The sequence below is a fragment of the Eumetopias jubatus genome, unplaced genomic scaffold (genome assembly GCF_037043125.1).
Source record: "Eumetopias jubatus isolate StellerSeaLion01/CBP00866 unplaced genomic scaffold, mEumJub1_p1.0 scaffold_9, whole genome shotgun sequence".
In the NCBI taxonomy this organism is placed as follows: domain Eukaryota; kingdom Metazoa; phylum Chordata; class Mammalia; order Carnivora; family Otariidae; genus Eumetopias; species Eumetopias jubatus.
In genome coordinates this window covers 20,559,124-20,585,466 of record NW_028274815.1, presented here as the reverse complement: position 1 = coordinate 20,585,466, position 26,343 = coordinate 20,559,124, and the positions used below count along the sequence as shown (strand labels likewise).

General features: G+C 53.2%; 1 protein-coding gene across 2 annotated transcripts in view; it reads right to left on the bottom strand.

Annotated features, from left to right (window-relative positions):
- Nucleotides 1–43: 43 nt before the first annotated feature.
- The window catches only part of EFR3B (EFR3 homolog B), an 88,051-nt gene continuing 61,751 nt past the window's right edge, over nt 44–26,343 (bottom strand). The window contains exons 6-23 of one of the 2 annotated variants that reach the window (XM_028099596.2): nt 23,122–23,271; nt 21,516–21,650; nt 20,975–21,053; nt 20,137–20,245; nt 19,751–19,912; nt 18,900–19,011; nt 18,468–18,519; nt 16,011–16,183; nt 15,411–15,486; nt 14,606–14,767; nt 13,254–13,385; nt 11,804–11,871; nt 10,707–10,834; nt 9,890–9,981; nt 6,927–6,975; nt 6,032–6,138; nt 4,679–4,728; nt 44–4,273 (exon numbers count right to left, since the gene is read on the bottom strand). In XM_028099596.2, the coding sequence (XP_027955397.1) occupies nt 4,168–4,273; nt 4,679–4,728; nt 6,032–6,138; nt 6,927–6,975; nt 9,890–9,981; nt 10,707–10,834; nt 11,804–11,871; nt 13,254–13,385; nt 14,606–14,767; nt 15,411–15,486; nt 16,011–16,183; nt 18,468–18,519; nt 18,900–19,011; nt 19,751–19,912; nt 20,137–20,245; nt 20,975–21,053; nt 21,516–21,650; nt 23,122–23,271 (1,942 nt within the window). In that variant the 3' untranslated portion in view covers nt 44–4,167. Of the gene's footprint in view, nt 4,274–4,678; nt 4,729–6,031; nt 6,139–6,926; nt 6,976–9,889; nt 9,982–10,706; nt 10,835–11,803; nt 11,872–13,253; nt 13,386–14,605; nt 14,768–15,410; nt 15,487–16,010; nt 16,184–18,467; nt 18,520–18,899; nt 19,012–19,750; nt 19,913–20,136; nt 20,273–20,974; nt 21,054–21,515; nt 21,651–23,121; nt 23,272–26,343 lie in introns of both variants that reach the window. The other variant, XM_028099595.2, reaches the window with a different exon arrangement.

Here is a 26,343-nt window from a genome sequence, read left to right as displayed (position 1 = left end):
TTGCTAAAGAGTCCTCCTTCCTACAACCCCCCCTTACCCCCACTCCTCTTTCCCCTTTCTTAAAATAAAACTAATTTGATTCAATGAGTTTAAAATACAGAAAACTGCCATAGGCACTAATTCTGCACTCCCGTATAAATACGTCAGCTGTTATGTACATATATTGTCAACTATAAACTACACGGCAGACACATGTGCGCACACAGGCACACACACTCTCAGCCAGGCCATGAGGGCCTAGATGGACACAGACGCACTACGATGTATGTGTAATGCTGCAGCGTTTGTGGGTTTACAGCTCCGCACGCCACAGGCCAGAACCGACAGTCATGGAGGAAGAGCTCAGAAGGGGAAAGTGATGGCCTGAGGCCCTAAGGTCCCCTGAAGGAGAAAAGACCTGGTCAACCTGGCTGGTGCTAAAGGAGAGCACAGAAGACTGCCTCTGACCCCAACAGGCCACAGAGCCCCGTCCACAGTCCCCATGTTTTCTCCCCACTCCCCCAGCTGGCCAGGCCCACCATGACCATCCTTCCACAATCTTCAGACCTAGGGTCACTTTAACCAGAAGATTTTTAGGGGATGAAGCAGCAGCGCGTGGCCCTAAACCTCCCCAGACACCAGGAAGACACCTTGTTTCAGCAGGATCCGCCTGCCAGGGTCTATGGGTTAGGGGAAGCAGGCACGACCTGCTCTCATGAGCCGTCCTTTCCCGCAGACCCCCATAGGCCAGCTGCCATTTTATGGTCACAGAGGACGATTGGGAGAAATGACCTCACCTCCCAGTGACATTCTCTGTGACCAGGTCAGAAGGCCGGGGGACTGTGCAACAGCAACCGGAAGCTATCATGACCCAGGGGCCCCCAGAGAAGCCCAGGGGTCAGACTTTGAGCTGTTTTAAGGTACCCCAAGCTGCTGTGATTCTCAGGCCAACTGAAACATGTCCTCTGGGACCCAGATCACCCAGGGCAAAGGGCAGCATGTATATGATCCTCATACTTCTCAAGCACTGTAGATGGTCCCGGCCCCACCTTTTCACTGGCCATCCGCCTGTACTTGTGTAGGAGGCTGGACGGAGGACAGCATCGGAGGGAGGACCTTTCTAAGTCTTCTCACCTGCTGGGGCTCTTCCTTTGGTGAGGAGGCATTTAGGAGTCAAGGAACTACTTATTTCTACTTTTCAGAGAGAGGAAAATGGGAACAGGCACAGGGCACTGGGGACCCTATAGAAAGGAAAACAAGGAGCCTCCAGGATCAGACTGGTACTTTCTGCTGACTTGCCTCTTACTCACTTACATGATTCAACCAAATTAATAGAACCTCTAAATCATGCCTGAAGTTCTGCCAACATGCTAACCAAACCTACCCCTTGGCCATGAAGCAAGAGTCCTCAGTAGTCTAGGGAGCAGCTGGTTTGGGCGGGCTTGCGGGCTCTAGCCAAACAGAGACAGGCAGCAAGAAGGGTCGGTCACGTGACACAGGGCAGCCAGACGCCAGAGGGCTTGGAAGGCAGTAAGCGGTGACTTTAAGCCCAAGGCCAAGGCGCCCACCGCACTCTGCTTTGCCTCTCTCCCTGGGCTCGTGGGAAGAGGGTGTCACTTTCTTGACTCTGAGGCATAATGGCTAGAATCCAGGTTCTTCATGTCAGCAGGCAATCCAGTATTCTACTGAGTGTAAGTTTTTAAATTGAAATGGAGAAGAGGGCACTCAAGGAATGGCTAGTTCTCCAGAAGAAGCGCATCTTTGCTAAGCAGTCGTGAGGTAAGGAAAGAGCTGCTTTGGACAGAGACAGGGGTGAGTGTATGAAGAATGGTAACCCCGCACATGTTTCTTCACTCTGTTCCCAGGGTGGGGAAGCAGGAGAGGCATCTGAGCAGGCCTACAGATCTCCGGTTCTAGTGCTGGCTCTAGAAAGAGGCTCCAGGGCCATGATGCCCCATCCCAGGACCATGACCCCAAGGGCAGGGCTCAGGTTGCAGCTGCCATGGGGTAGACCCTAAAGTCAAGTGGACACAAGAAAGAAACAGGGTTTCTCATCAAAGCCAAGCAGGGGATACAGATGGAAAGATCCAGTAAGGAAAGACACGTTTGTGGCTCAAGACTGAGATGTCCTCTAACGTTTCTTCCAAAGGTTATTTGCCTTCATATTTTATTTTAAATTTTCTTAATAAAGAGATAGTAAGGTAAAGAGAAGTCTAAGTTCATGCTTATAAATTTGGACTGAGCATTAGCCAAGAGCCAGCGCCAAAAGCCAAAAGTGGGGTGGGGTGGGGTGCAGGAGCCCTGCTCCTTGGGCGTTGTAATCATGCAGGCCATCTGGAAGCCACAGGTCCATAGCACAGAGGCACTGACCAGGGTGGAAACTATAGAACGAGAGTCAGATAGCCCCCCTATTCAAAACAGCTATTGCACATGTAATGGGAAAATGCCTATGTTAAGGTTTTCCCAGTTCAGGAAAATACACCTATTTATCCTCATAATCAGGCTTTCATTGTGTGTCTGTGCAGGGCTGTGGGCAAGGGTGTGACCAGGCGGTGTCCCAAGAAACCCCCTCCCCTTACAGAAACAACCTGCTTCTGACCCTTCCCCATACTGCCTGAAGTTGTACCCTCAAAAGGGATTCCTTTGGGTCAAGAAATCTACTCATTCTCCCTCCTTTTAAAAAGCAAATTCTCCAGGGAGGAATCATTTGACCAGTCACACCTTACTGGGAGTTACATCGGCTGAGAAAAGTTATGGGAAGTTTTCCTGGAAGAGAAGAGGAGGGCTATTTTGGACCGCAGGGTGCTGCCGCGAGAGGAGACCCAGGAGGCTCCGGAGGCACAAAGGCCCCCGACGGGAGGACAGGTGCGGGAGCGGAGAGGACACAGCAGAAGGCCTTCTAGCTCTGCAGCAGCCCCTCTTCTGCACACAGACAGGCAGGGCACTCAGGGAAAATGGAAACCCAGAACCCAAAGGGGTCTCCACTGCCTCTCCCCAAGCCTCAAGTCTGCCAGGTGGCATTGATGTCCTGACTTTGTCCAAAGATCGAAGAGATCATTCCAATATTAGGTGCTGGATCCTTCTTTCCTTGAATGAAATATCCAAAAGGTTGACTCTGACATCCTTGAGGGGCAAAATGCTATCCTCATAACCCCCTCCCTTCTCTTCCCCCTCCCCAAACCAGGCTGGGAGTCTCTTGCATAGGAAGTGAAGTGGGCAGGCCTGGGGGCCCTTGCAATTCCTCTTTCTTTTGAGCCAGATTTTCTTGAACCAGATTATCTCATTCTGCCCTCCCTCAACCCAGAGGCTGTAGAAACACGCTAGGATCCTCAGGAAGAAAGGCATCGGCGAGAAAACTCAACTTAGAGAAACATCCAGAAGGGAGAGAACCACGGGAGGACCCAGCAACCTCCCTGTCAGTGAAGGAGGTGAGAAGCTGCTACAAGGGATGTGGCCTTGCCCACTTCTGCCCGCTGTTCCGCTCTAGGGGGCAGGCCCGGCCTGGGGAGAGCCAGCCCCCTCTACAGCCAACCTGCCCACCCTTGATTTTTATCCTTTCTTGCCTTGCATGTTGTCTCAACTGCAGTGCCTGTTGGAAGGGCTTGACATGAATTAATAACAGAAAGAATCACAAGGACACAACCAGCAGGGCGAGCAGGGGAATGGAGGAGAAGTGGAGGCGGGGAACGCTTTGGAAGAGAGCAGGTGCCTCCCAGCCTCGCACACCACTGCTTTCCCAGAGCAGCTGGGAGCTTGCCCGGCTTCCTCCTGACTGCAGTCCGAGGCAGTCCGTGTCTCTGCCTAGTTTCCTCCTGGGGGGTTGGCAGCTGTGCCCCCCAGACCCACCCCCAGGAAAGCCCTTCCCACGCTACACCAAGCAGGAGATTCTCGGGACCCCGCCTCCCTCTGGAGACCCCCCCTAGTTCTCAGCTCCTGGTGGACACGAAGGAGGAGACAAAGGGTGGGTGAGATGCTTATTGGCCCCAGTGGGGCAGGATGCCGATCCCCCTCAGGGAAGACAAGGAGGAAGTGGGAGGGCTGAGAGGGGGCCCGAGGCTCCACCTTGCGTAGCTGGGGAGGTGCTTTTTCTCTGAGACCCCAGTTCGATTTCCATGCCACGGGGGTGGGTTGTGAGGGCGAGCCCCTCCCTCAGACCCCACCCCTCCGAGGCGCTCTGTCTTCTGGAATTCAGTATACGCACAGATCGGGAAACTTCATCTCGTAGACGGGGATGGAGTGGTTCTGAGGCTGGCCATAGGCTGCGGTGATGGTGCCCGATGGGCTTGGAGGGGGCCTGGGCAGGAGCACATGGAGGAGAAAAGCGTGAGAAAGGGGGCTCTGGGGGTCCCACCCCGTGCAACCAAAAAGAGCAGCTAATTTGGGTTTTTCTTTGAACTGTCACTCCATGGGTTCCTAGGTTGCAAGTTCTAGAATCTTCTAGACTTGAAGTCTAGCTTCACTGCAGGCTCTACAGTGACATTGTTGCTTTAGAAAGTACCAGCCTGGGACACTAGGATCCCTGGCTCTTTTCTGGGGCTCACTGAGCTGTCTCTTTCTCTCTCTAGTCTTGCTTTCCTTGTCTGGGAGAGCTGGTGGCTGAGTCCAGCCCTGGAGACAGGGGCTGCAGGCAGGGAGGCCTGGAGACAGGTGTGAGAGGAGGATTCCGGAGCAGGGGTCCCCGCCCAGGGCTGCCACTTACCGGATGGTGATTTCAAAGATCTGATTGAGTTTGCTCTGCAGCAGCGATGCCTAGACAGGAACAGCGGGAAGTGAGCAGGGGGGCTCCCCCACACCCATGCCCACTCTCATGGGCCCCGCTGTCCGGAGAACCCGTGGAGGTGGGGGGAGGGGAACCAGTGTGAGCTCATTTCTGGCGCTTCTCTGTGCATTCTGGCTGTGGGTTCAGATCAGGCAGGGCCACCCAGGAAGGCCTGCTGGGGACAGCACAGAGGCCGGGACCCCCAGGAGGGCCTCAGCAGGCAGTTCTTAAAGGGCCCTTAGTTCCTCCAAGTGGGCCGTAGGGCTTGCTGGGTGTACAGAGTCAGGAGGCTCAGAGCTGGTTTCGGATCTCTGCTTAACTTCCAAGGAGCAGCTGTGCCAAACTGGTGGGTTAGGGAGGATGCTCTCTCTGGTCCCTTCTGGCTCCAGCTCAGCCCACGTGTACAGAGAGTGAGACTGTGCATGTGTTCAGGAATGGGCCTCAACTCTGAGCTCATGAAATGAGCGGCATCCACCTCTGGAGATGGGACAAGAAGTGAGGATAACAGAGGCCCAGACAAATCTATAGGTATTTACATATCCTATTATATTGTTATTATATATTATGATATACTAGAACTAGAGATAATACATCTTATGTAATGGAAAAGAAAATAACATGTATTTTTACTGAGAGGAAAAAATTACAATAAAATGGAAGTTATTTGTAGATTTGGGATGTTTACAATTATGTTTCATTGTTACTAAGATGGCCATTGTGACTAACAAATCCTAATCAATTTCAAGAAATGCATAGGCATGAGTCTTTGTTTTTACTTATTTGGAACCTTCTCTTTCAAATCTCTTTTCCAGGGCCGGGCTGTTCCATTCCCCCTGCTGCGGTCCCCTGGCTGGAAGTGGGACCCTGTTGCAAATGTTGGCCATCTGTCCTCTGCTGCGGCTCCTTCCCCCCTCATCGGTAATGAGATGAGCATAAAGGCACGGACCTCACAGAGTTGTCATGACAATGACATAAGCTAAGCTGATAAATGTAAGATGCTCTGGCATGGGCTAAAGGGCTAGTTATATGCGTGCTATTATAAGCATTACAGTCTGTCTGTCTGTCTGATGCAGGAGCTCTTCAGGTCAGGACTTCCTCCTTACAGGGAAATTACAAGATCTAAAGGAGTGTATGGCTGATAGCCATGCCTTTTGGTTCTTGGGGTAAACGATGTAGCGCCAGGGCATTGGTGGGATCTAAACCCTAATTTCTGGCTGACAAAAGTGCCAAGATCCCCTAGAAACTCAGCCCTGCTTGGCCCCCAAGGACTCACCCCTGTTATGGCTCACTCACCCGGGCCCCACAGTGTGCTGCGATCTCCTCAAAGGGTGCCTTCTGGAACTTCTCCACCACCTGTCGCCGCCGTTCACGTTCCTGCTCCTCGACTGCCACACTGTCCACTGTGGCACAGAGAGCTGCGTCAGCCCTGAGGTCCTGCCCCACTGGTGCGGGGCAAGATGGGTGGACCCCTCCAGGGGAGCACTGTCCGTGACTGCGTTCTGGGCTCTGCCCTCTACTGATGAGCAGGGCGTGGAGGGTGTGGTGCCGTTACTTGGGCCCACGAAGGCTAGATCTTTCTCTGACTCAGCCTGAGGCTCAGCCCCTCTCCTCGTGAAAGAGTTTGAGAACTAGTTAAGTGGACCCTACAGCTGGGCTTTTAAAGCCCCGAGCCGCTACGGCACTACTAGGACTCTCAAAGGAAGTAGTCCTCAAAGGACCAGCAGTCCCAGGTTGCGTGGTTTAAGGCTTCTGCATATTCCTTTTGGTCTCCAAAATGAGTCAGCAAAAATAAAGAAGGGGGTGGTGAGATATGTTCACCCGTTAAGAAGGCAGAGCAGTGTGCGCATTCAGAAGGAATACTACCAGGGACAACCCAAATTAAAATGGTTTGGCATCTGAATATATAATTTGTCATCAGTTATCAGAAAAGTTCTCTTATTTGGCATACCTCATGGCCCCCGAATCCAGATAAAGGAGGTACGACTGCATTTTAAAATCTGTTGCCAATAACTATTAATATGATTTATTCTTCATATCTTTTGCTGGTCAACTTGTTACCATCCGCCAAAAAAATCATCTAATTATTTATACAAAATCGCCTCCCTTCACCTCTGTGCTGAATCCTGCAGCAGGCTGCGCACACCCCTGCCTCCCCCAGGACCCAGCCCTGGCCTCCCCACCAACTTACCAATGGCCTTCTTTAGCGTCTCATAGGTGATCTCCTCAGCAGGCACTCGCTGAGGGAGAAAGGGCAGAACTGCTCAGAAAGGTGGGGTGGGGTGGGGTGGGGGGGTGGCTCTGGCTTCCTCGGTTACCGGGCAGCCCCTTTGCTTCTCAGAAGAATGTCCCCATGGGCGGAAGCTCCCCCAGGACGCCCACATTCTCACCAGGGTCTCTGAAGCTCCCCCAGCAGGTGGGCACAGAGCTGCCCGCCGAAGGACAGCAGTGAGATGGAGGGGGGAGGCCCAGTCCTCATCAGCGTGCGGGAGAATCACCTGAAAGAGCTCGCTGCCCTCCCCGCACCCCCCCTCCCCCCGGCTTGTCCCATTAAGCCCCGTGGGAGCAAAGCCCTGTGAAACTAAAAAAAAAAACAAAAAACTTCAGAGAAAGTAAGAGAAAATATTGGCAGCATGAGGAAGCAGCTGGCAAATACCTCAAATGTAAATTTTAAGAACTGAATAAAATTTCTGAAGACTCAGGATATCAAATTATCCACTGAGGTGATCTGAGTATTGACTAAAGGTCAGACATGTTGAGGTTGGCTCAGGGACCTGGGTCATAGGATCTCAGCCCTCGCAGAGCCTATTAAAGGAGGTAGAAAATAATAAACTCAAAGAAGGATTACTCCACGGATGGTAGCCTCCGGCCAGAGGCTGAAAGCCGTGAAGACTTTGAACTAAGTCCAGGTATTCCCCAGTAGACTCTGAGCTCCCTGAGGCAGGATTCATGATTCACTCCCATTCCATTACTTAAACATAATGTTAAATGAAAGAAGCAGACACAGGAGAGAATGACTTCACTGATAGGAAGTTCAAGAAGTGACCTAAGTCAGGCTAGTGGCTCCTTTTGGGAAGGGGGTCTCTTGGGCAATGACAACGTTCTCTCCCCTGATCTGGGTGTGACTGCACGGATACATTCCTTTGGTGAAAATTCACTGAGCTGGACTTTTCTGATTTGTTTAGCATTCAGCAAATGCTCGTGTGAGGAGGAAAGGCCAGAGATGTAGGTATGGGCTCCAGTCATTTACGAAATATTAAGTGAGCACTGAGTATGTGCAGGCTCTCGGCCGGTCACGTGGTAGAGATGGCACAGTCTGTCAGCGTGTGGGAATGACATGCAGAGAGAGCTGGGCTGAGCTGTCAGTCACTTCGAGGTTTCAGCCTCTGCACGTCCCTCCGTGCGGCCACTCAGCACCGACCACCGTGTGAGTGGCCGGGGAACCATGTGGTGGCCCAGAGAGACAAGGAAGACTGGTCAAGGGCAGGTATAGAGAGGCTTATGGAGGAAATGGGACCCAAGCTGAGCATGGAAGGGTAGGTGGTTCATGGGCGCAAAGGTGCAGAGGAAGGGACTCACATGGGGGATTACCAGCAAAGACCCGGAGCCGGACGAGACCACACCGAGCGGGGTGGGGGTGCTGAGCAGAGCAGCCCGGCCCGGCACAGAGGCTGTCTGCCGGAGGGCAGCCCAGACTGGAAATGGCTCTGAATGCCAGGCACTGGGTTCGGAATTTGACCAAACCAGCATTTATTGATCAACTGCTATGAACTTGGCATTTAAGGGTACAGGATTCTGGCAGGGCACGGTGGGCTGAGAGTGGAAAGAAGCGTAGCGTGGCTGAAGGGCACGGGGTGGAGGCCTCCACACCCCTGCTGTAGCTAGCAGGCTCCCCCTGAGCTAGGGGGACTCCCCAGGAAGGAAAGGGACCCATTCTGGTGACCCAGGGGACATTAGAGAGCAGGAGGCTCTGCACACAGGCAAGCATTTCTCCTCCTTCCGCGTCACTTTACTCAATTCCTGAGGGTCCCTTAACTCCTGGGAAGGGAGAATCACAACTGTGGGGGGCGGGGGGGACAGCAACCAATTCCCGCCACAGTCCTGACACAGTTCCCTGGCCTGCAAAGCCGGCAGGCCTTGGAGGACACCTGGTTCAACCTCATTCCTCTCTTCCAATTCGCCTGAGTCAGAGCTTCCTTCCTTCCGGGGGAAGGTTCCAGAAAAATGCCCCAATGAGAGAAGAGTTGGGAAAGTGACTGAGGGCACAGTTAGAGGGAGGCTTGGTCCTGACCCCAACGACTTCTCCTTACTCTGGTGCGTCTGGGGAAAGGCTCAGGGTTGAGGCTGTCCTCCACAGCTACCCCAGCACCAACGGGCAGAAATTGTCCCTTCCCCCCATGGGTAGCCTCCTCACTTCCCCCTGAGGCTTCCTCACGTGTCTGTCAGTTCCCCGAACGGTGGGAGACCCCGTTAAACATGAGTGCGCCGCATCTTATGGCTTCAGCCCCTCACGGACCCTTCCTCTCCTCTCTGCCCTGCTCCCATACTTCTGTTTCATTTGTAGGAGTAAGTTGGGTCTTTCCACTGTGATTCCTTCTTCTCTCTTACTCATGGGCACATCTGCTTTATTTTCTGAGGTAGAAGTATATCCCCAGTTAATATGGACAGAAATTAGATATTCACAGCCCCCAAGAGAAGATGGAAGAGAGATCTTCAAGCTGCAACTCCGTCTTTAAAAAAAGCACCTCCATTGATCTCTCTCTGGAAGAAATACCGTGAAAGCTATTCTCGCCCTCATCTCTCCTGGTAGGTCTTCCAGTTTCCAACATGGTGCACATCTGCCTCCGGTGGGAATGGGGCATGACCACCAGCAAGCCTTTCAAGAGGGATTTGTATGACGTCGTCATGGCAGAGTGTGTGTGTGTGTGTGTGTGTGTGTGTGTGTGTGTGTAACGTATATCATTTTTCCAGATGGAAATATCTATGATATACATGATGAGAGACAGTAAGAAAATGGGATATTTGAGGAATTTGCTTTCCATGCAACTTTAAATGTGCTGCTCAGTTAAGGGAGCCTGGAGCCGGGAGTGCCTGACTGCAGGGGGGCAAGAGAAGGTCCCCTCCCCTGGGGGTGCAGGACAGCACATCACTCACCTCCTCCTTCTCTGGGCTGTTCCTAGATTCTACCTCCACCTGCAGAGAAATGGTTTCTCCAATACTCTTCCTCTTGGATAAGCGATCCTCGTCTGGGAAAGGAAAGCCGAGAAGCTAGAGTTCCCAGTGCTCAGAGCGAGCCAGGCTCCTTACACCTTTAGCGCCATCTCCACCCCCTCACCCCATCGCCCCCACCTTTGCCTGGCCCACAGTCCTCCGAAGGCTCAGGACACACTGAGGCTACAGCTGGTGTTTTGAAGGCTGCCAGCCTCCTCTGCCCACCTTAGGGTGGTGAGTTTTGCTTTTATGGCTAAGATCTTGAAATCATCGATGAACACAAAGAGGCTGCTCATGACCGGAAAGCACATCTCAACTTGCACGAGTAGCTGTCACTTGGGGAGCATTCCCTAAAGCGCATTTACTCTGTGTGCGTCTCCCACCAGCCCTTTAAGGCAGGTTTCTATTTACTATTTACTATTACTATCTATCTCTATTTACTAGTCAAGGAAAATGAAACTCAGAGAGGCCAGGAGACTGGTCTAAGGATTTTCAGGAAGTAAACGGCAGAGCACTTGCACGGCCCACGTGTGGTTTTTTGGGCTCCCAGGGGCCTCTCCCGTCCACAGTCCAGCCTGTCTCATGGGCCACTTTCTCCCAAGGATCCGGCCCTGAGAAGAGGTGGGGGGGGAAACCAAGAGGCTCTCACCACAGATTTCCACTGTGTTTGTCCACTCCTGTGGGACACGCCAGGGGCACACAAGTGCCTGACACTCAGGCCCTGTCCTGGTGAGGAAGAGCCTGCTCCCAGAGCACCTACCTGTCAGCTGAGGGATGTAGGGCAGGCAGAGCCTGTCAGAATTGTAGCCGCTGCCCCCCAGGACTTCGCTGATCTTGCTCTGGCGGAAGAGGAGCTCAATCACTACTCCGTCAAGATTCTGGGACAACCTGGAAGACACAGAAGGAAAGGGGCACCTGGAGGGATTTCCTAATGACTTTCTTTATTATAAAAGGAACACTCGGGCGCCTGGGTGGCTCAGTTGGTTAAGCGACTGCCTTGGGCTCAGGTCATGATCCTGGAGTCCCGGGATCGAGTCCCACATCGGGCTCCCTGCTCAGCAGGGAGTCTGCTTCTCCCTCTGACTCTCCCCCCCCATGCTCTCTCCCTCTCTCATTCTCTCTCTCAAAATAAATAAATCAATAAAATCTTAAAAAAAAAAAAAAGGAACACTCATCCTACAAAATGACAGGGAAGCAGAAGGAAAAGAAAATCACCCATAGTCTCACTTTCCAGAGACAACATCTTTACATTTTGTGCAGAATCCTTGGGTCACTGACATCTATGTGCATGCATACACACACACACACACACACACACACACACACACACACACACACACACATATCACCGCACCCCCTGAATTCCTGTTCTGTGCTCGATTTTATCTACCGATTGCACAGTGCATATTTCGCATGAACTCTTCTTCCAAACCGCTGTGGTGGAAAGGCCATTGTTTATAAAGCTACCCCCTATTGTTGGACATTTTTTTTTTCACAGTATTTTCCTTGAGTTCCTCTGAGGCTGTCGTGACACAGACTACAGTCCAAGGATGCCACCTGGATGGATCCAGTGTCTTGCAGGAACGACTCCTCCCGGATGCACGGCCCATGGGCTTGGGCCAAAGCTCCCGGAGGTTACGTCACATACTCTATAGCACAACGCACCGACATGGCTCAAGGGGTGGATTATGGCCCCATGACGAAGGTCACACTTGACCCTGGACGTCTGGGCTGGAGGCAGGGTCTACTTGTGGCCCTTGAGCCCATAAAGGCCTCAGCCCCTGGCTTCACACTGCCCCCACCTTCTCACACAGCTGCCTGGGGTGTCCTTGACCGCGTCCTAAGTGTGCTCCTTACCTGGGCCTCTCCACAAACACATCCTCAGGGAGCATGTATGGAGCCTCCTTCTTCCTGGTCTCTATCACCTGGAGTTGGGAGGAACAACATAAGGGCTGGGGTCGACAGGCGGGAGGAGCTCTGAGCAGGCAGATGATGGCTCTCCCCTCCCCTGCAGGCGGTTCCTTCCTCCCACAGAATCCTGGGCAGAGCACCCTGCAGCTGGGCTTCTAAGGGAGAAACTCAGATCAACCCTCACAGCAGCCCGAGAAGCCCAGGCAGGCCGCTCAGGCCATCCCCAGTGACAGGTATGCATCAGGTGTCCTCCAAAGGCAGGGGACTTAGCCCCCAGGAGACGGCAGCTTCTTGCTCCTGTGCCCTATTCCTATTTTCTATGTAAACACGGAAAAGGGAGCATAGATCACACCATGCCCCCAAGCCAGGTGCTTGAAAAAACATCCTTGATGGCCACTCACAGGCGGAGCTCCCCTCAGTACCCTTGGCAGATTTTTGACAGGAAAAGTGAAAGTCGGTGAGACGGTGAGAGCTGGGAGGGTGGCAATGCAAGCACGGGCAGGAGTGAGCAAGCCAAGCTGCGGCCATTGTCTGAACAGGATGTCTGGGCATATGGCCTTCCTGTGCCCCCTATTGGCCCATGCTGGGGGGCACAGTGACACGGCACCTTCCCCCTGTCCCCCAGCACCCCCAAGCCAGCGGAGACCCGCGGTTTCTCATTTTACTTCATTTTGCTTATTTTAAAGTTAATCCTAGACATTATATCATTCCACCTAACCATACCTCAGTATGTTTTAAAATGTCTTTTGGGGACAACTGAGAACATTGGATTATAAACTGGGTATTAGATAATACCGAGGCATTGTTGATAGCTTAATTAGGCATGTTAATAGCAGAATGCTTATGTAGGAAGGTGTCCGTATTTTTCACACACAACACTGATAGCCATAGGGGTAAAATGATAGGATAGCTGAGATTTGCTTTGAAATAAGACAAAGGGAAAACGAGATAAAGCAAACGTGGGAAAACCTTCCTGTTTCATCTGCATGATATATGGATGTTCACTGTTCTCCTCACACTGCTTTGGTGATATCTGAAAACTTTCACAATAAAAACTTTTTAAAAAAAAAGTAGCGTTAGTCCCAAATGACAAGAGAGGTGTGTGTAGCTGGGCTTCCGGGAGTGGGGGTGGCACAGGGGGGTGGGGAGGGGAGGTGGGCAGGTCGCAGGGGAGCAAGGGGCCCAGGTTCCTGCGCGTGGCCGGCCCCACCGTGCTATGGGGTGTCACGCAGCACAAAATGCTGCTTCTAGTAACTTCCCACTGTCCCTCACTGTTCCGTCAACCCTTCCTCAATGCCTAGACTAGGCACGGGGCTTGCGCAATGACGGACAAGTTGTTCTGGGGAAACCCAGAGCCGAGGGCCTCCTGAGCGCTCAGGGCGGTGAGGACACCAACCTCATGGGTGTGCTGGCAGAAGGCAGGGACTGCTGTGAGCTGGCTGATGAGGTTCAGGTAGGCTGCGCCCAGCGCATACAGGGCACATCGGTTGTACACAGGCAGGTTCTCTTCATTGACCTGGGCCACGTCCTGTGGCAACAAAGAGGGGCCTTGGAGTTTTCCAACTGACAAATTATACTGGTGCCCCGACCCCCGCCCAACGTCTCCCAACCTTCTTTAGAGAGGGCCCATCTCTTTAGACTAAGCCTTTTTCAGCATTTGTCCCTTAACTTCCTGGGAGACAGAAGTCATCCTCGGTAAAGTGGAAGTGAATCATCCCGAGAACAATCCATGAGCTGGGAGCTCATAAGTGTTTGAGTAGAGGGGTGATGACCTCATTCTCCACTGTGCAGTTCCAGCTTTGGTGACCTTGACTGTCCAAACCCTCATCGTTAATCCTACCTCTAGAATGCTGTGTCCTTGAATATAGGCCTTGAATGATTCTTGGGGGACGGGACTGGTTTGCTAAACTGGGTCCACAGGTTAAGTTGAAAGAGTTGCGACAGTTACTAGGGATGGGGATACAGAGGAATCTCAAATTCTAGAGTGAAGACCATCATAGCTGTTGGGTTGGCCTTGCAAGATTTAGCACGGGTGGCCCAAGATTCTCCACCACCGAATTCCCAGGTTTGCCATCATTCCTGCTCCTAGGTAGGATCTGAAGCCACCTAGCTTCAGGACCCTGGAGATGCCGGTCTTTTGAGGTCTGAAGGACCCACCCCAATCCCCAGCACCCTTGAGAGTACACTTCCACCCAGAAGGACTCTGGGAGCCTGCAGTTCTATCTAGTGAACACTGGCTTTCTAAGAGTCATGACAGAGGCTTGTTGAATCTCCAGGTGCCCACGCATGGAAATACGTAATTTTTCATATGGGAATATGGAGTTTTCATAAGTGCTTGGGGTAATTCTGAGGCACAGCCAGGCTTGGGAACAAGACGATCTATGGACAAAGTGTGTTTTGGGATCACTCAGGGTTTATGAGCACCCTTTTGGTATTCCTTGGAGTCTCATTCAAACCTCGTGAGACCTGAAATACTAGGGACTAAAGGGTGTTTTTGAAAGATCCTGTTCCCTGGGTCTCCTTTGGCCTGAGGATGGGCTACAGCCATGAATGAAGCCTTCTTGGGTGGTTCCCCAAACAGAACCATGGCTTGTGGTCCCTGGAGGAACGGGGAGCCAAGGGGGTGCCGCATTCCCGGGCTCTGAGACAGTTGCTGAGCAGCCGCTCGTCGGTGCTCTCATTAGTGCCCGGCCCACCTGCTCCCCTGCCCCAATCCCCCCCCCACGTGCTGCCCACACCCGGCCCCACCTGAACAGCCAGCACCAGGCGGATGAGGTCCACCACCACCTCCTCGTTGGCTAGCTCAATGCTGACGAGCGCCAGCAAGCTGTAGAGCGCCTCGTAGTGCCTCTGTATGTTCGTCTCCTCCTTACAGCTCAGGTAGATGTGTCTGTAGAGCTGCTGGGAGTGCTGGGCATGGGGGAAGGGGGGGCAAGGCCGCAGTGGAGGGGGGTGCAGGTGGGAGGGGCAAGGAGAACGGGAGGAAGGCCAATCTGCGGGTGGTGCAGCAGGTGTGTGTACCCCACCTCCACCCTCAGGGAGAGGGAGCCTTCTCTCTCTCTCTTTTTAAAGTTTTATTTATTTAAGTAATCTCTACACCCAACGTGGAGCTCAGACTGATGACCCCGAGATCCTGAGTCACACACTGATCCCACTGAGCCAGCCAGGCACCCCAGGGAGAGGATGCCTTTAAGGCAGACCCCAGTGGAAGCAAACGTGCAGGACACGTTTAGAGAAGGGTGGACGCAGTGAAACCAGCAACAGAAGCTGCTGCCCAAACCCAGCTGGGTTTGGGAGAACACAGCCTGCAGCCCAGCCCGGGCCGGGCTCACCAACAGTGCTCCTGACTCTGGCCTCGGTGTTGAGTGTGACCCTGGGGGCTTGGCCCTACCACCCCCGAGGGGTCGGCTGCTCATCCCGACTAAGCGTGCTCAAAGAGGGAGAGAGCAGGCCCGGGGACAGGGGTCAGCCCTGACTGGGGGGCTGGGAGGTGGGAGTCCACAGAGCCCGGCCCACCTGGGGTTCGCTGGGGCTTAAGGTCACACTGGCTAACCTTCTTCATGAAGACGGTGTCCTGTCGGGAGCACTTGTCCACTTTCAGCTTCAGGACAGAGATGTCACTGAGGGTACTGGGAAGGGACACGAGGGGCCACCTTAGCCCTGTGCAAGGCCAGCCGGAGCTCAGGCGGTGTCGCTGAGCTTTATCCCAACATTGTTAGTTAGGTCCCAGCCTCCCAGCCCCTGCACTGGGTCTTAGCCCAATCTCCCACTTTCCTCAAGCTCTCAACTGCTCTGTCCTGCCCAGTTTTTCTTGTCCCTTTTTCTTAAATACTGATCCAGATTATTCTTTCTCCCTTCCCTTTCACCCCCCCCCAGTCTTTACTGATAAACCTGCAGCCCCCTCCTTCCTCCCCACCTGCTAACTCCCTTTAGTACCTGCTCTTCATCTCCCCCATCTCCAATCCACCCCTGGCTCCCTGGGAAAGGCGCCCTTCCATCTCTCCTGCCCCCGCAGGACCCCAGGGTCAATGTCCGTGATCAGCTCCTGGTAGTTCCCACTGAATAAGGGAATTGTCCTCTCACCTGGGTGTGAGACCTACCGGCAGTCTTCTCCCCCTTCACACACCAACTGGAGGGGAGACCCCAAGTTCACCTGATGGTAGAGAACTTGTGGCGGTTGCCATGACGATCGATGAAACTGATGAGAATCTCTAGAACGAAGAGGCGGATCTCTGCGTCCTCCATGAGGGCGGTGGAGAGAAGGCGGTCGAGGAAGTTGCTGGGCAGGGCTGACATCATGTTGTTGCACTGGAAACCTGTGGATACCTGTGAGGGAGCCCAGCATGGCCGAGCTTAGGAAGGCTGGTGCTCTCAGTGCGGTGAGGAGATGGACAGCCGCTGGCGGACCTGGGGTCTAACGCACCCAACTTCTCTCGACATCTCCCAGCCCAGCTCCCTTGTCCTCCACCTGAGGCCCTGGACGCCTGAGGCAACTTTTTTGAACACGCCAACAACCACCCGGACAAGTTTTAGGTTGTTAAAAGCAAGCAAGGGGTAAGCACTAGAGGGTAGGAGGAGCCAGGGAGCCTCTGAACCTAACGTTCCGGCCGTCAGGGCCCAGCTGATGAACACTCACCACGAACACAATGCTGCATTAAGGGCACGGACAGTCACACAGAGATAGAGGGACAGTGCGAGAGCTTATGGCGGGGCTGAGGAGCCACAACCCACACACATGCAACACCCGTTTTGTGACATCTCTTCTAGGGGCTCATACTGGGGGTCTTCGTTTTAAAGCCAGTGGGCGTCAGTAGGCACAGCATCCACAATGTTGTTAAAGCATACAGAAGCAGCAAAACAACCCCAAAGTTTATAGCAGCAGTGTCCACAATAGCCAAACTATGGAAAGAGCCCAGATGTCCATCAACCCGTGAATGGATAAAGATGTCGTATATATATATACAATGGAACATTACTCAGCCATCAAAAAAAAAATTGCCATTTGCAATGATGTGGGTGGAACTAGAGGGTATTATGCTAAGTGAAATGGGTTAATCAGAGAAAGACCATTATCATATGATCTCACTCCTATGTGGAATTTAAGAAACAAAACAGAAAATCATAGGGGAAGAGAGGGAAAAATAAAACAAGGTGAAACCAGAGAGGGAGACAAACCATAAGAGACTCTTAATCACAGGAAACAAACTGAGAGTTGCTGGAGGGGCGGGGGGTGGGAGGATGGGGTAACAGGGTGATGGACGTTAAGGAGGGCACACGATGTGATGAGCACTGGGTGTTATATAAGACTGATGAATCACTGAACTCTACCTCTGAAACCAATAATACACTATATGTTAATTAATTGAATTTAAATAAAAAAATAAAAAAAACACAAAAGCAGCAAAATAATATTTATTGTTAAGTTCATATTGCAAAACAATGCCTTTGATGATTCAGCAAGCCCTAGGAGATCTAGCAAAGCCTGGTGGCATCAATAGTAAACATCAGCTGAAGGGGAATGTGAGTGCACCCCAAACTGTCACCTTGATAAGGAGCTGGGTACAGTGAGGGTAAACTCAGCAGAAATGGCAGGAGTACACAGATCAAGGAGGTTACCAGATGTGGGCAGTGCCAGCATGAAAAGCCTTTATAAAAACACAGTGACATGAACGGTGTGGGCTCAGGAGAAGGGAGGCAAGGCGTGAATGGGAGTGAGTGGGGTGCGCAAATCAGCATGGCTGGAACACAGACTGGGGCTGAGGGCTGAGATGGGGAGTCAGGGAGGGGAAGGGGCCTGGGGATCTCCCACCGTTAGTCTGAGAAGTTTAAAATCTGGAGGCACATCCATTGTACACTGACACCTACTGTTTGAAAAGGAGCAACATGTGGGGAGAGCAGCATTTCTAGAAAATTCTTCTTGTGGTTGTATGTATGACTGGTGAGGACAGATGACAATAAGGGCAACCATGAGGGGAATCTAGTTGTGAGATGTCCAGAGCTTAGGCAGGGCTGTGCGTAAGAATCCCCGGGGAGCCTGTTACAAATAGATTCCAAGAACCCCATTCAGACCCATGGCTCCAAATCTCTAGGGAGTCCATATAGATTTTAACAAGTTGGTCATGAGATGGCATTTGAGGATAATGAGTCTGGACTCCAGTGATGGCTGCAAAGTTGGAAAGAATGTAAAACACCAAAGAAGGGAGAGAGAGAGAGGTTGGGGGACTTAGGTGGGCACAAGTTCTGAGGGGGAAACAGGTGGAAGGGTCCTAGGGAGGTACTTGGAAGGGGGAAAAAAAAACAGGAACCAAAGATGCCATCCCAATTCAGAGATAATTAATGTTTGAGTGACAAGGCTATCAGTAGCTGATAAGGAACCTCTGTGAAAATTAGGAACAGTGTCCTGCCTGCTCTGGTTGATCCAGCTCTGTGGATGCCCAGACTGCTAGTGAGTGTAACACAGGGTGGATTTTAGCCCCCTAGTCACCCTTCAGCCGGGACTATTTGTGCAGTGTGCAACCTGCACAACTGTATGTGGTAGCCTTCTCTCGGTCCCTTGGAAGGAGCTGCCTCCTGTAGAGGCAGAGCAGGACTGGAGACAGGAGAGGCTCACCTGAAGGAGGGATTTCAGCAGCATAATCTGGGTCAGCCGGTTCCTGTTCTCTCTGTAGACCAGAGACACAAATACCAGGATGGTGATGTGGGCAGAGACCCCACGCTTGCCTGCCCAGTTCCCCTTGTGATTAGATTCTCCATGAGGCTTGTTACCCAGGACAGTTGACTTCCAGAGCCAGGAAGCAGACCAGAGAATTAATGGTTTGTCCCAAAGGTGGGAGGTAGTTATCGGTGGGGCAGCCTGAGGAATTGTTGTGGGATCCAAGGCCCCCACTAAAGGCTGCTGAGGGACTTGAGAGTAGAAGAAAAGTGAGGGCAGGACCAGGGACATTAAAGTGGAGAAAGGAGTCCTCGAGAAAACACGGGAAGGGAAGCTGGGGTGGAATTTTGGCCGCTGGAGGAAAAAGGGGAGCAGGGCTGGTAGGCTTACCCTGTCTTGCCTGTCTCCATGGGATGATGCAGGGAAGGCAGTGGGACCTTGCTCATGATGAAGAGGATCACCTCGGAGCGCTGATAAGTGGGCAACGTGCTGGCAAAGGAGCCTGCAGGAAAGAGATGGGGGACAGGGCTGGCCCAGGTGAGGGTGCCAGCTGCCAGGGTCTCCGCTCGGCCTCGCAACTGAGCAAGCTGCTGCCCAGAGTGCGGGCTGCGTCTCTAGGGAGACAAGACGCAGAGGGAAAACCTAGACGACGCCAGAGGCCTCCTCCCGCTCCGGTGGCTTCACTTGGCATCCCGCAGGCCGCGGTTAGCGCCTCTGGGAAGGAGAGGGGAGCGCCAGGGGTGCTAAGCCAGGAAGGCTCTGAAGTGATGAGCTCTGCAAGCTGGAGAGGTGGAGGTCCCGTTCTCCCCGTCCGCATCCAGGTGCGCATCCACGGCCTTTTCTCCCTTTCCTCCCTCTTGCCTCTTCTCTTCCTCGCTCCACCCGCCCCCCCCCCCACACCCGGCCCCATCGCTCCATTGTGGAAGCACCAATCAGGCCTGATGGGGGCTGGGGTGCGGAAGGAGTTCGCCGCTCTCAGCCTCTGATCGGACGTCCAGCCTGAGCAACCCATGGACGTCCTTCTGTGCTCTCCGTCGGGCCCGACCCAGGCCAGTCCGAGAGCTGTGCGCGCCGTGGACTGACTCCATTTCCTCCAACGTCCGCGAGTAACACAATCCGAGCGGGTGACCTTACAGTGCCCGAGCGCTGTCCTGGTGGAGGTCACCCCCTGCCCCACCCAACCCGGACGGACCCGGCTGCGCCCGGCCCCGCCCACCACCGGGCCCCGCCCCGGGTCCCACCTATGGTCTTGATGACAGCCTCCTGGAACATGCGCTCTTCGTGCTCCTTGATGATCTTGGTGCCCAGGCTGATGGCCCCGTCGTAGCTCCCGGTCAGGGCGTAGTCGATGCTGAGCCGCAGCTGCCTCAGCAGAGTGTTGAACATCTCCAGCACCGTGGGCCCTGAGCGCAGCAGGGGTGGGGCGTGGGGAGGGGGGAGACCCGAAATCCAGGGCTGGCACCCCCCCCCCCTTCTCCCCTGTCTTGCATTCCAGCCAGGGGCTTCCTCTGCCCCCTCCCTGCGCTCCCTTGCCCTTTTCTGGCCGGGGAGGCAGCCTCCCGCCGAGGGCAGGGCTTTGTCCTTGGAGGCTTCCCGGCCCCCACGCTGTCAGTCAGGGCCCCCTTACCGACGGAGCCGGTGGCGGCAATGACCGCAGCTTCCGACAGGACCTCTACGATGCCCGCGCGCACCGTGGCCGCGCTGCGGCTATTGGCATCCAGGTGGCTCAGGAGCTGCTGGATAACCAGGTGGGAGTGCTGCGGCTGGGGGGAGGAAGACGTGCTGGCCCCAAACAGCAACCCCCACACGGCCTCTGCGCCAGGGCAGCCCTCCACTGGGACCCAAAGCCCCGCGTGGACCAAAGTGAGGTCCAGAGGCCAGTGGCCACTGGAGGTGGCGCCCACGTACCCTGGTTCCTTCTCCTCAGTCCCTCCGCCTTGGTCCCACATGAGCAGAGCCCCATCCCAGGGACGACCTTGATTTCCAGAGTTGCCCTGGGCCCTTCTACCTCAAATGGGTCAAAAGTCAATTTTGAAAATACTGTCTTTCTTTTCATTGTTCCTGGGTCCCACGTCATACTGATTAGGGCCACAACAGGCCACCGGGTTTAGTCCAGTAGCCCGATTACACTGGGATAGTACAGACATCGGGAGGAAGTGCTTAGTAAGCAACGTCACGAGGCTGTGGCAGCCGAGTGTGGTCTGTGGGCTTGTGTTTTGCATGAGTTTTTCATTTACTTTCTCGAAGAATTCTTTTTAATTGTATTTTATAAAGTATTGATCTGTGCTGTACCTGAACTAAAACTAAAACCTGCCCTTCCTCACAGCTAGATGAAGTAGGACATCGGGACACCTGGGGGCTTGGGGGACGTCACAGAGGACAGCTGGCTTTCTCCTTTAGCGCACCAGCCTGCTCCCAGAGGTGCCCTCGGCCAGGGAGACAAGCTGCACCGGGAGCTGCCATACCTGAATTGAGTACATGATGATTTTAAAGCAACGGATGGCGAACACCTTGGGTTCCCAAAGAGAATGGTTATCCAGGTGGCTGTGAGGGAGAAAACACGGGGGGATGGCTAGGAACGGCAAAGTGATGGCAGGGAGGAGAGACAAGCTTGCGGGGAGAGGGACCTGCCAAGAGACCTAGCCCCTGGCAAAGCTCCCAGGTGGAGAAGGGCTTCCAGGTGGTGGTGAGGGAAGGGGATGAGGGACCCCGGGGCAGTCCCGGCGCGGGAGCTGGAGGGAAGCCAGGAACAAGAGTTCCGCAGCTGTGGACTCAGGAGTGAAGCCGGGCACCTTCCTCTACCTCCTACCGGCACCTCTCCCCAACACCGCGCTCAGCCACTGTGTGGTAGCTTCTGCTGTCACACGGGCACACACAAGGGACCGTCTTGCACACAGCACTGCCACCATAACACACACCTCTTTCCCCTCTCCCCGAGTCAGCAAGATGCCAGGACCTGAAACAGTTCTCTGAGGGCTGGGGCACAGGGGGGTGGAGGGGACTCACATGAGAACAGGCTTGATGGCATTTTTGATGTTGCCAAAGGCGGCCCGGCCCAGCAGTTCCCGAAGGCACCTCTCAGCCAGCTCTGCTGGGTTCTCTTTCTCCTTCTCTGGTGCTTGGAGGGGCGAGGGAGAGCGGCTGTGGAAACAAGCAACGTGTGGGTAGGCAAGTCAGTCTTTGTGCAGCCTGAATTCCTTTTTTCTTTTCTGTTTTTTTAATATTTTATTTATTTATTAGAGAGAGAGAGGGCATAAGCAGCAGGAGTGGGAGAGGGAGAAGCAGGCTTCCCACTGAGCAGGGGTCGGGGCTCAATCCCTAGACCCTGGGATCATGACCTGAGCCAAAGGCAGACGCTTAACCGACTCAGCCACCCAGGCGCCCCAGCAGCCCGTGCTTCTGCACTGCATCCTTGCAAGTGGTGCACCACGACAGGCAGGAATTTGATGTGGGCTGCACGAGACAATGTGGGAGATATCGTGGTTGTCAGAGATGAAACAGGGTAAAGGAGCCCGGGGTGGAGGAAGATCATGGGAGAAGGGGTCAAATTCTCTTTCCGGAAATCCTTGAGGACACGTGCCCCCGCAGGAAGGACAGATAGCCTGCACATCATGGGCCTGGGGAGGCACAGACCAGAGTGTCTCCTTGCCCCAAAGCCTGGGAAGGAAAAAGATGGGGTGTGAAGAGAGGGAGGCAGAGTAATAGAGAAAACAAAAGAAAGTGGGAGAGAGAAGGAGGGAGAGGAAAAAGAAAGGCATGGCAGTTGGCTCAGGTGTGACTCAGTGATACCTAAGTCACAGGGGCTGGGCCCGGATCTGGACAGAGGGAGGAAGGAACCTCAGGTGTCTGGTGGCTGAGACCACCAGAGACCACAGGCAAAGCTGGTCAAGGAGGTGTAGTTCCAGGAACAGCCACCAGAGGGAACACTTACTTCCCACGCTTGTCCCCAGCTCCACAGGCTCAAAGGAGTCAGAGGGAGGGGGGAACCTGCTATTCTCTCACCCGGCGCCATGCACAGCCCAGGTGGACAGCAACACGAGTCTTTCCCTGCATCCCGTTTTACAGATGGGAAGAGCGAGGGGCAGGGACAGACCGAATCCCCTGTCTGACGGCTCCCAGATTAAAACCCACTATCTGCAACTTGGGTCCAGGGGCTGCTGGCTGGTCAAGCAGGTTTAAAGGACCTGAAATACCATTAGGACGTGAGGGAGGAAGGGAAAGTCCTCAGTTAACTGGAGCCATGAAAGGCACGCTTTAAAACCTCCTTGGCCTGCTGCTTTCAGAGAGACAGAGGTAACCCGACTCTTGGTTCTTTGTGTTCTCACCAGCGCACGCTTACCCCCAGGGAGCCCAGCATGGTTACTGTCCTTCCTTCATGAACCCAGACCTTAGGGGGTGCAGCAGGCTGGCAGAAGGCCAGACCCAAGGCTCCTAGGGAGCTGGATTTGGACTCATTGCAGAACAAGCCACAAAAACCAAGATCCGTGGCCTTTTGGTTAGGCTTTACCAGCCAGCCCAAGCCCTGTGGTTCCCAAGCAGATGGCAAAGCAGCCTGGGAGGGTGGTACATGGCCCGAGCTCTAGCCTCGCCTGCTTCCCAAGCTCCTGCTTACCTCTCTGCCTCCTCTATGTGCTGCAGATTGAAAAGCAGCGACGGGACAATTTTGTCCATGTGCTGTGGGTCCCAGATATTGGCTTGCAATTCATCATTCACCGTCTTCCTCACCACCCCTTGCAGACCTTTGATGCCTGACATTCTGATTCTGGAAGAAAAAGGGCCACAATGGAGCCATGAAATCCTCTGGACCTGAGAAGCCCAGCTTCTGTGGCAAGGGGAGGAGCACGGTGTGGGGACGGGGGATGCATTCGTCCATCCAAAGGCAGAAGGGAGCCCACCTTCTATCCTTCATGTGACTCAGCCTCCTGGCCGGCTGGCTTCCTGTGCGGGTGGACGTGAGCCCAGGAAGCCACGACCTCCGGCCCATCCTGGAGATTGCCACACTGCCCTTGCCTGGTACCACACGGGCTTCAGCCCTACACTGCCAGTTGCCCCAGGCTCCTCCTCTTTAGTACCCCGCTGGGTTGGTTCCAGCTTGAGCCCGAGATATAAGGGCTCAAAGTACTGCCAAGAACTGATGAAGCAGAATCCAGGGCTATGAGCAAGTTACAGTGGGGAGGGGAGGGGGGATCTGGAAGGAGAGACACAGAGCTGCCAGACTCTGGGCACAGAGAAGTCTCAGCTGGGGCTAAGCTGGCTGAGAAACCAGGAAATCAAGTAACAGCACAGAGGAGGCCCCTTTCACCCCCCCCCACCCCCCCTCAGTCCCACTGTGCTGACCCAGGGTCCCTGCGGGAGGGGCCTCTTTATTGGCTGTGTAGTTCAGCCCCAAGTCTCTTTTTTTTCTTTTTGTAATCAAACTTTTTTCTTTTTTAAAAAATATTTTATTTATTTATTTGACAGAGACAGAGGGAGCAAGAGAGCGGACACAAGCAGGGGGAGTGGGAGAGGGAGAAGCAGGCTTCCCCCTGAGCAGGGAGCCCGATGCGGGGCCCGATCCCAGGACCCTGGGATCATGACCTGAGCCGAAGGCAGACGTTTAATGACTGAGCCACCCAGGCGCCCCTCAAACTTTTTTTCTGATTATAAAATAATACATGCCAATTATAGAAAAGTATAAAGATTTACCCCTATGATCACCATTCAAAGGGAACCATTACTGGCATTTTGGTGCCTTTCCTTTCTTCTGTGCATAAGACATAACAGAATTTAGAACTTGTTCTGGCTTTTTCTCCCCATAACATTCTATCATAAGCATTTTCCTCTATCATTAACTCTTTGTAAACATGCATGATGTACCATCATAAGAACTTTCTCAACTAGTCCCCTATTGGCCATTTAGGTTCTAAACTTTTTGCTACTGTAATAATGCTGAGATGGACATTACCAGATAAAATACTTTATAACATTTCAAATCATGGCCATGAGGGGAATTAATGAATCAAAAGGTAAATTATTTATATAAAATAATAAATCTTAAAAAAAAACAACAGTGAGAAATGCAAGGCTCCCAGCACTGCCTGGTGCTCTGCCCACCCCCGGGCACACACTGCAGGAGAACGCCATCCCCCCATCCTCACCGAGCTGCCCCAGCACCGGGGGCCTCACTGTCAAGATCTGTTCTAATCTATGCCTCAGAAAAGCCTTCACATCTTGCAGCTATTTCAGTTCAGATTCTTTTAATGATTACTGGAGTTGAGCCAATCTGAATGTTTAGTTGCCCTTTGTATTTTCAGCTTTAGTTTTAAGTGCGGCTACTGGGGTGCTCCCCTGGGCCTTACCTGACGACCATAACTGTCCTGAGAGCAGGAAGCCCTGGCCCAGGACCAGTGAGGTCAGGACAAGGGGCAAGGATCCTTGGGGAGACCTCACTTGCTCTGATCCTGCCCCCTGGTCAAGACCCTGAGCCAGCGGCTATGCAGACTTAAGAGCGAAGTAACTGGAATATTATCCCACTCACTATTCTTACTCTTGGTTCTGAGTTACAAGGTACTTCCTAATGCACAATAAAAATACATCCCAAACACGCTGGACACCTATGTCCTGCCCAAGAGAGCCTGGCTGGCAAGAAACCAGGCCTGATGGATGGGCCACTTCCTCCCCAGGGCTTCCTTATGTGTGAATGTGAATTAATTCAATCTCCTCAGAATGTCTTCCACATAATACACATTTTATTCCATGACATCTGAAGCTGACCCTTTCAAAATAAATTCCAAAAGACCAGACCTGCAGAGAGGCCTGTTCCTCTTATGGCTCCTTGTCATGGGCTCAGTGGAGGCCTACCCAAGAGCAAGGGGTCTGGGGAGTGTCTGAACCCAAGGGGACCACACACACACACACACACACACACACACATACACACACATACACCAGCGTGCACTTATTTACAAGACCCAAGGGTTGTTCTTGGAAAGGGGCCCTGGGCACTGCTGAGGTTGTGAATGAACAGGGGGATCTCAGGGAAAAGGGGTGCAGGGAGGCTGTGGAAGAGAAAGACAGAAAGAAAAAGGATAACTGATGCTAGACACACCTGTCACCCTGGCAGAACTTCCTTTCAGGGTTGGCAAGTACTGTCTGTGGGTGCTACCAGCCCTGCCCAGTTGCCAGGAGCACACGTCAGCCACCCTCCTCCCCACGTGCCGCACTTCCCAATGTCACAACACAGGGCTGCTGGTGTCTGCTTCTGTGCCTTCCTTTCCACCGTGTACTGTGTGTGTGTGTGTGATTGTGCATGTGCTATTGCGTATGTGGTGTGTGTGTGATTGTGCATGTGCTATTGTGTATGTGGTGTGTGTGTGATTGTGCATGTGCTATTGCATATGTGGGGTGTGTGTGTGTGATTGTGCATGTGCTATTGCATATGTGGGTTGTGTGTGTGATTGTGCATGTGCTATTGCGTATGTGGGGTGTGTGTGTGTGTGATTGTGCATATGCTATTGCATATGTGGGTTGTGTGTGTGATTGTGCATGTGCTATTGAGTATGTGGGGTGTGTGTGAGTGATTGTGCACATGCTATTGCGTATGTGGGGTGTGTGTGTGTGTGATTGTGCATGTGCTATTGCGTATGTGGGGTGTGTGTGTGTGATTGTGCACGTGCTATTGAGTATGTGGGGTGTGTGTGATTGTGCATGTGCTCTTGCATATGTGGGGTGTGTGTGTGTGTGATTGTGCATGTGCTATTGTGTATGTGGGGTGTGTGTGTGATCGTGCATGTGCTATTGCGTATGTGATGTGTGTGTGTGATTGTGCATGTGCTATTGCGTATGTGGGGTGTGT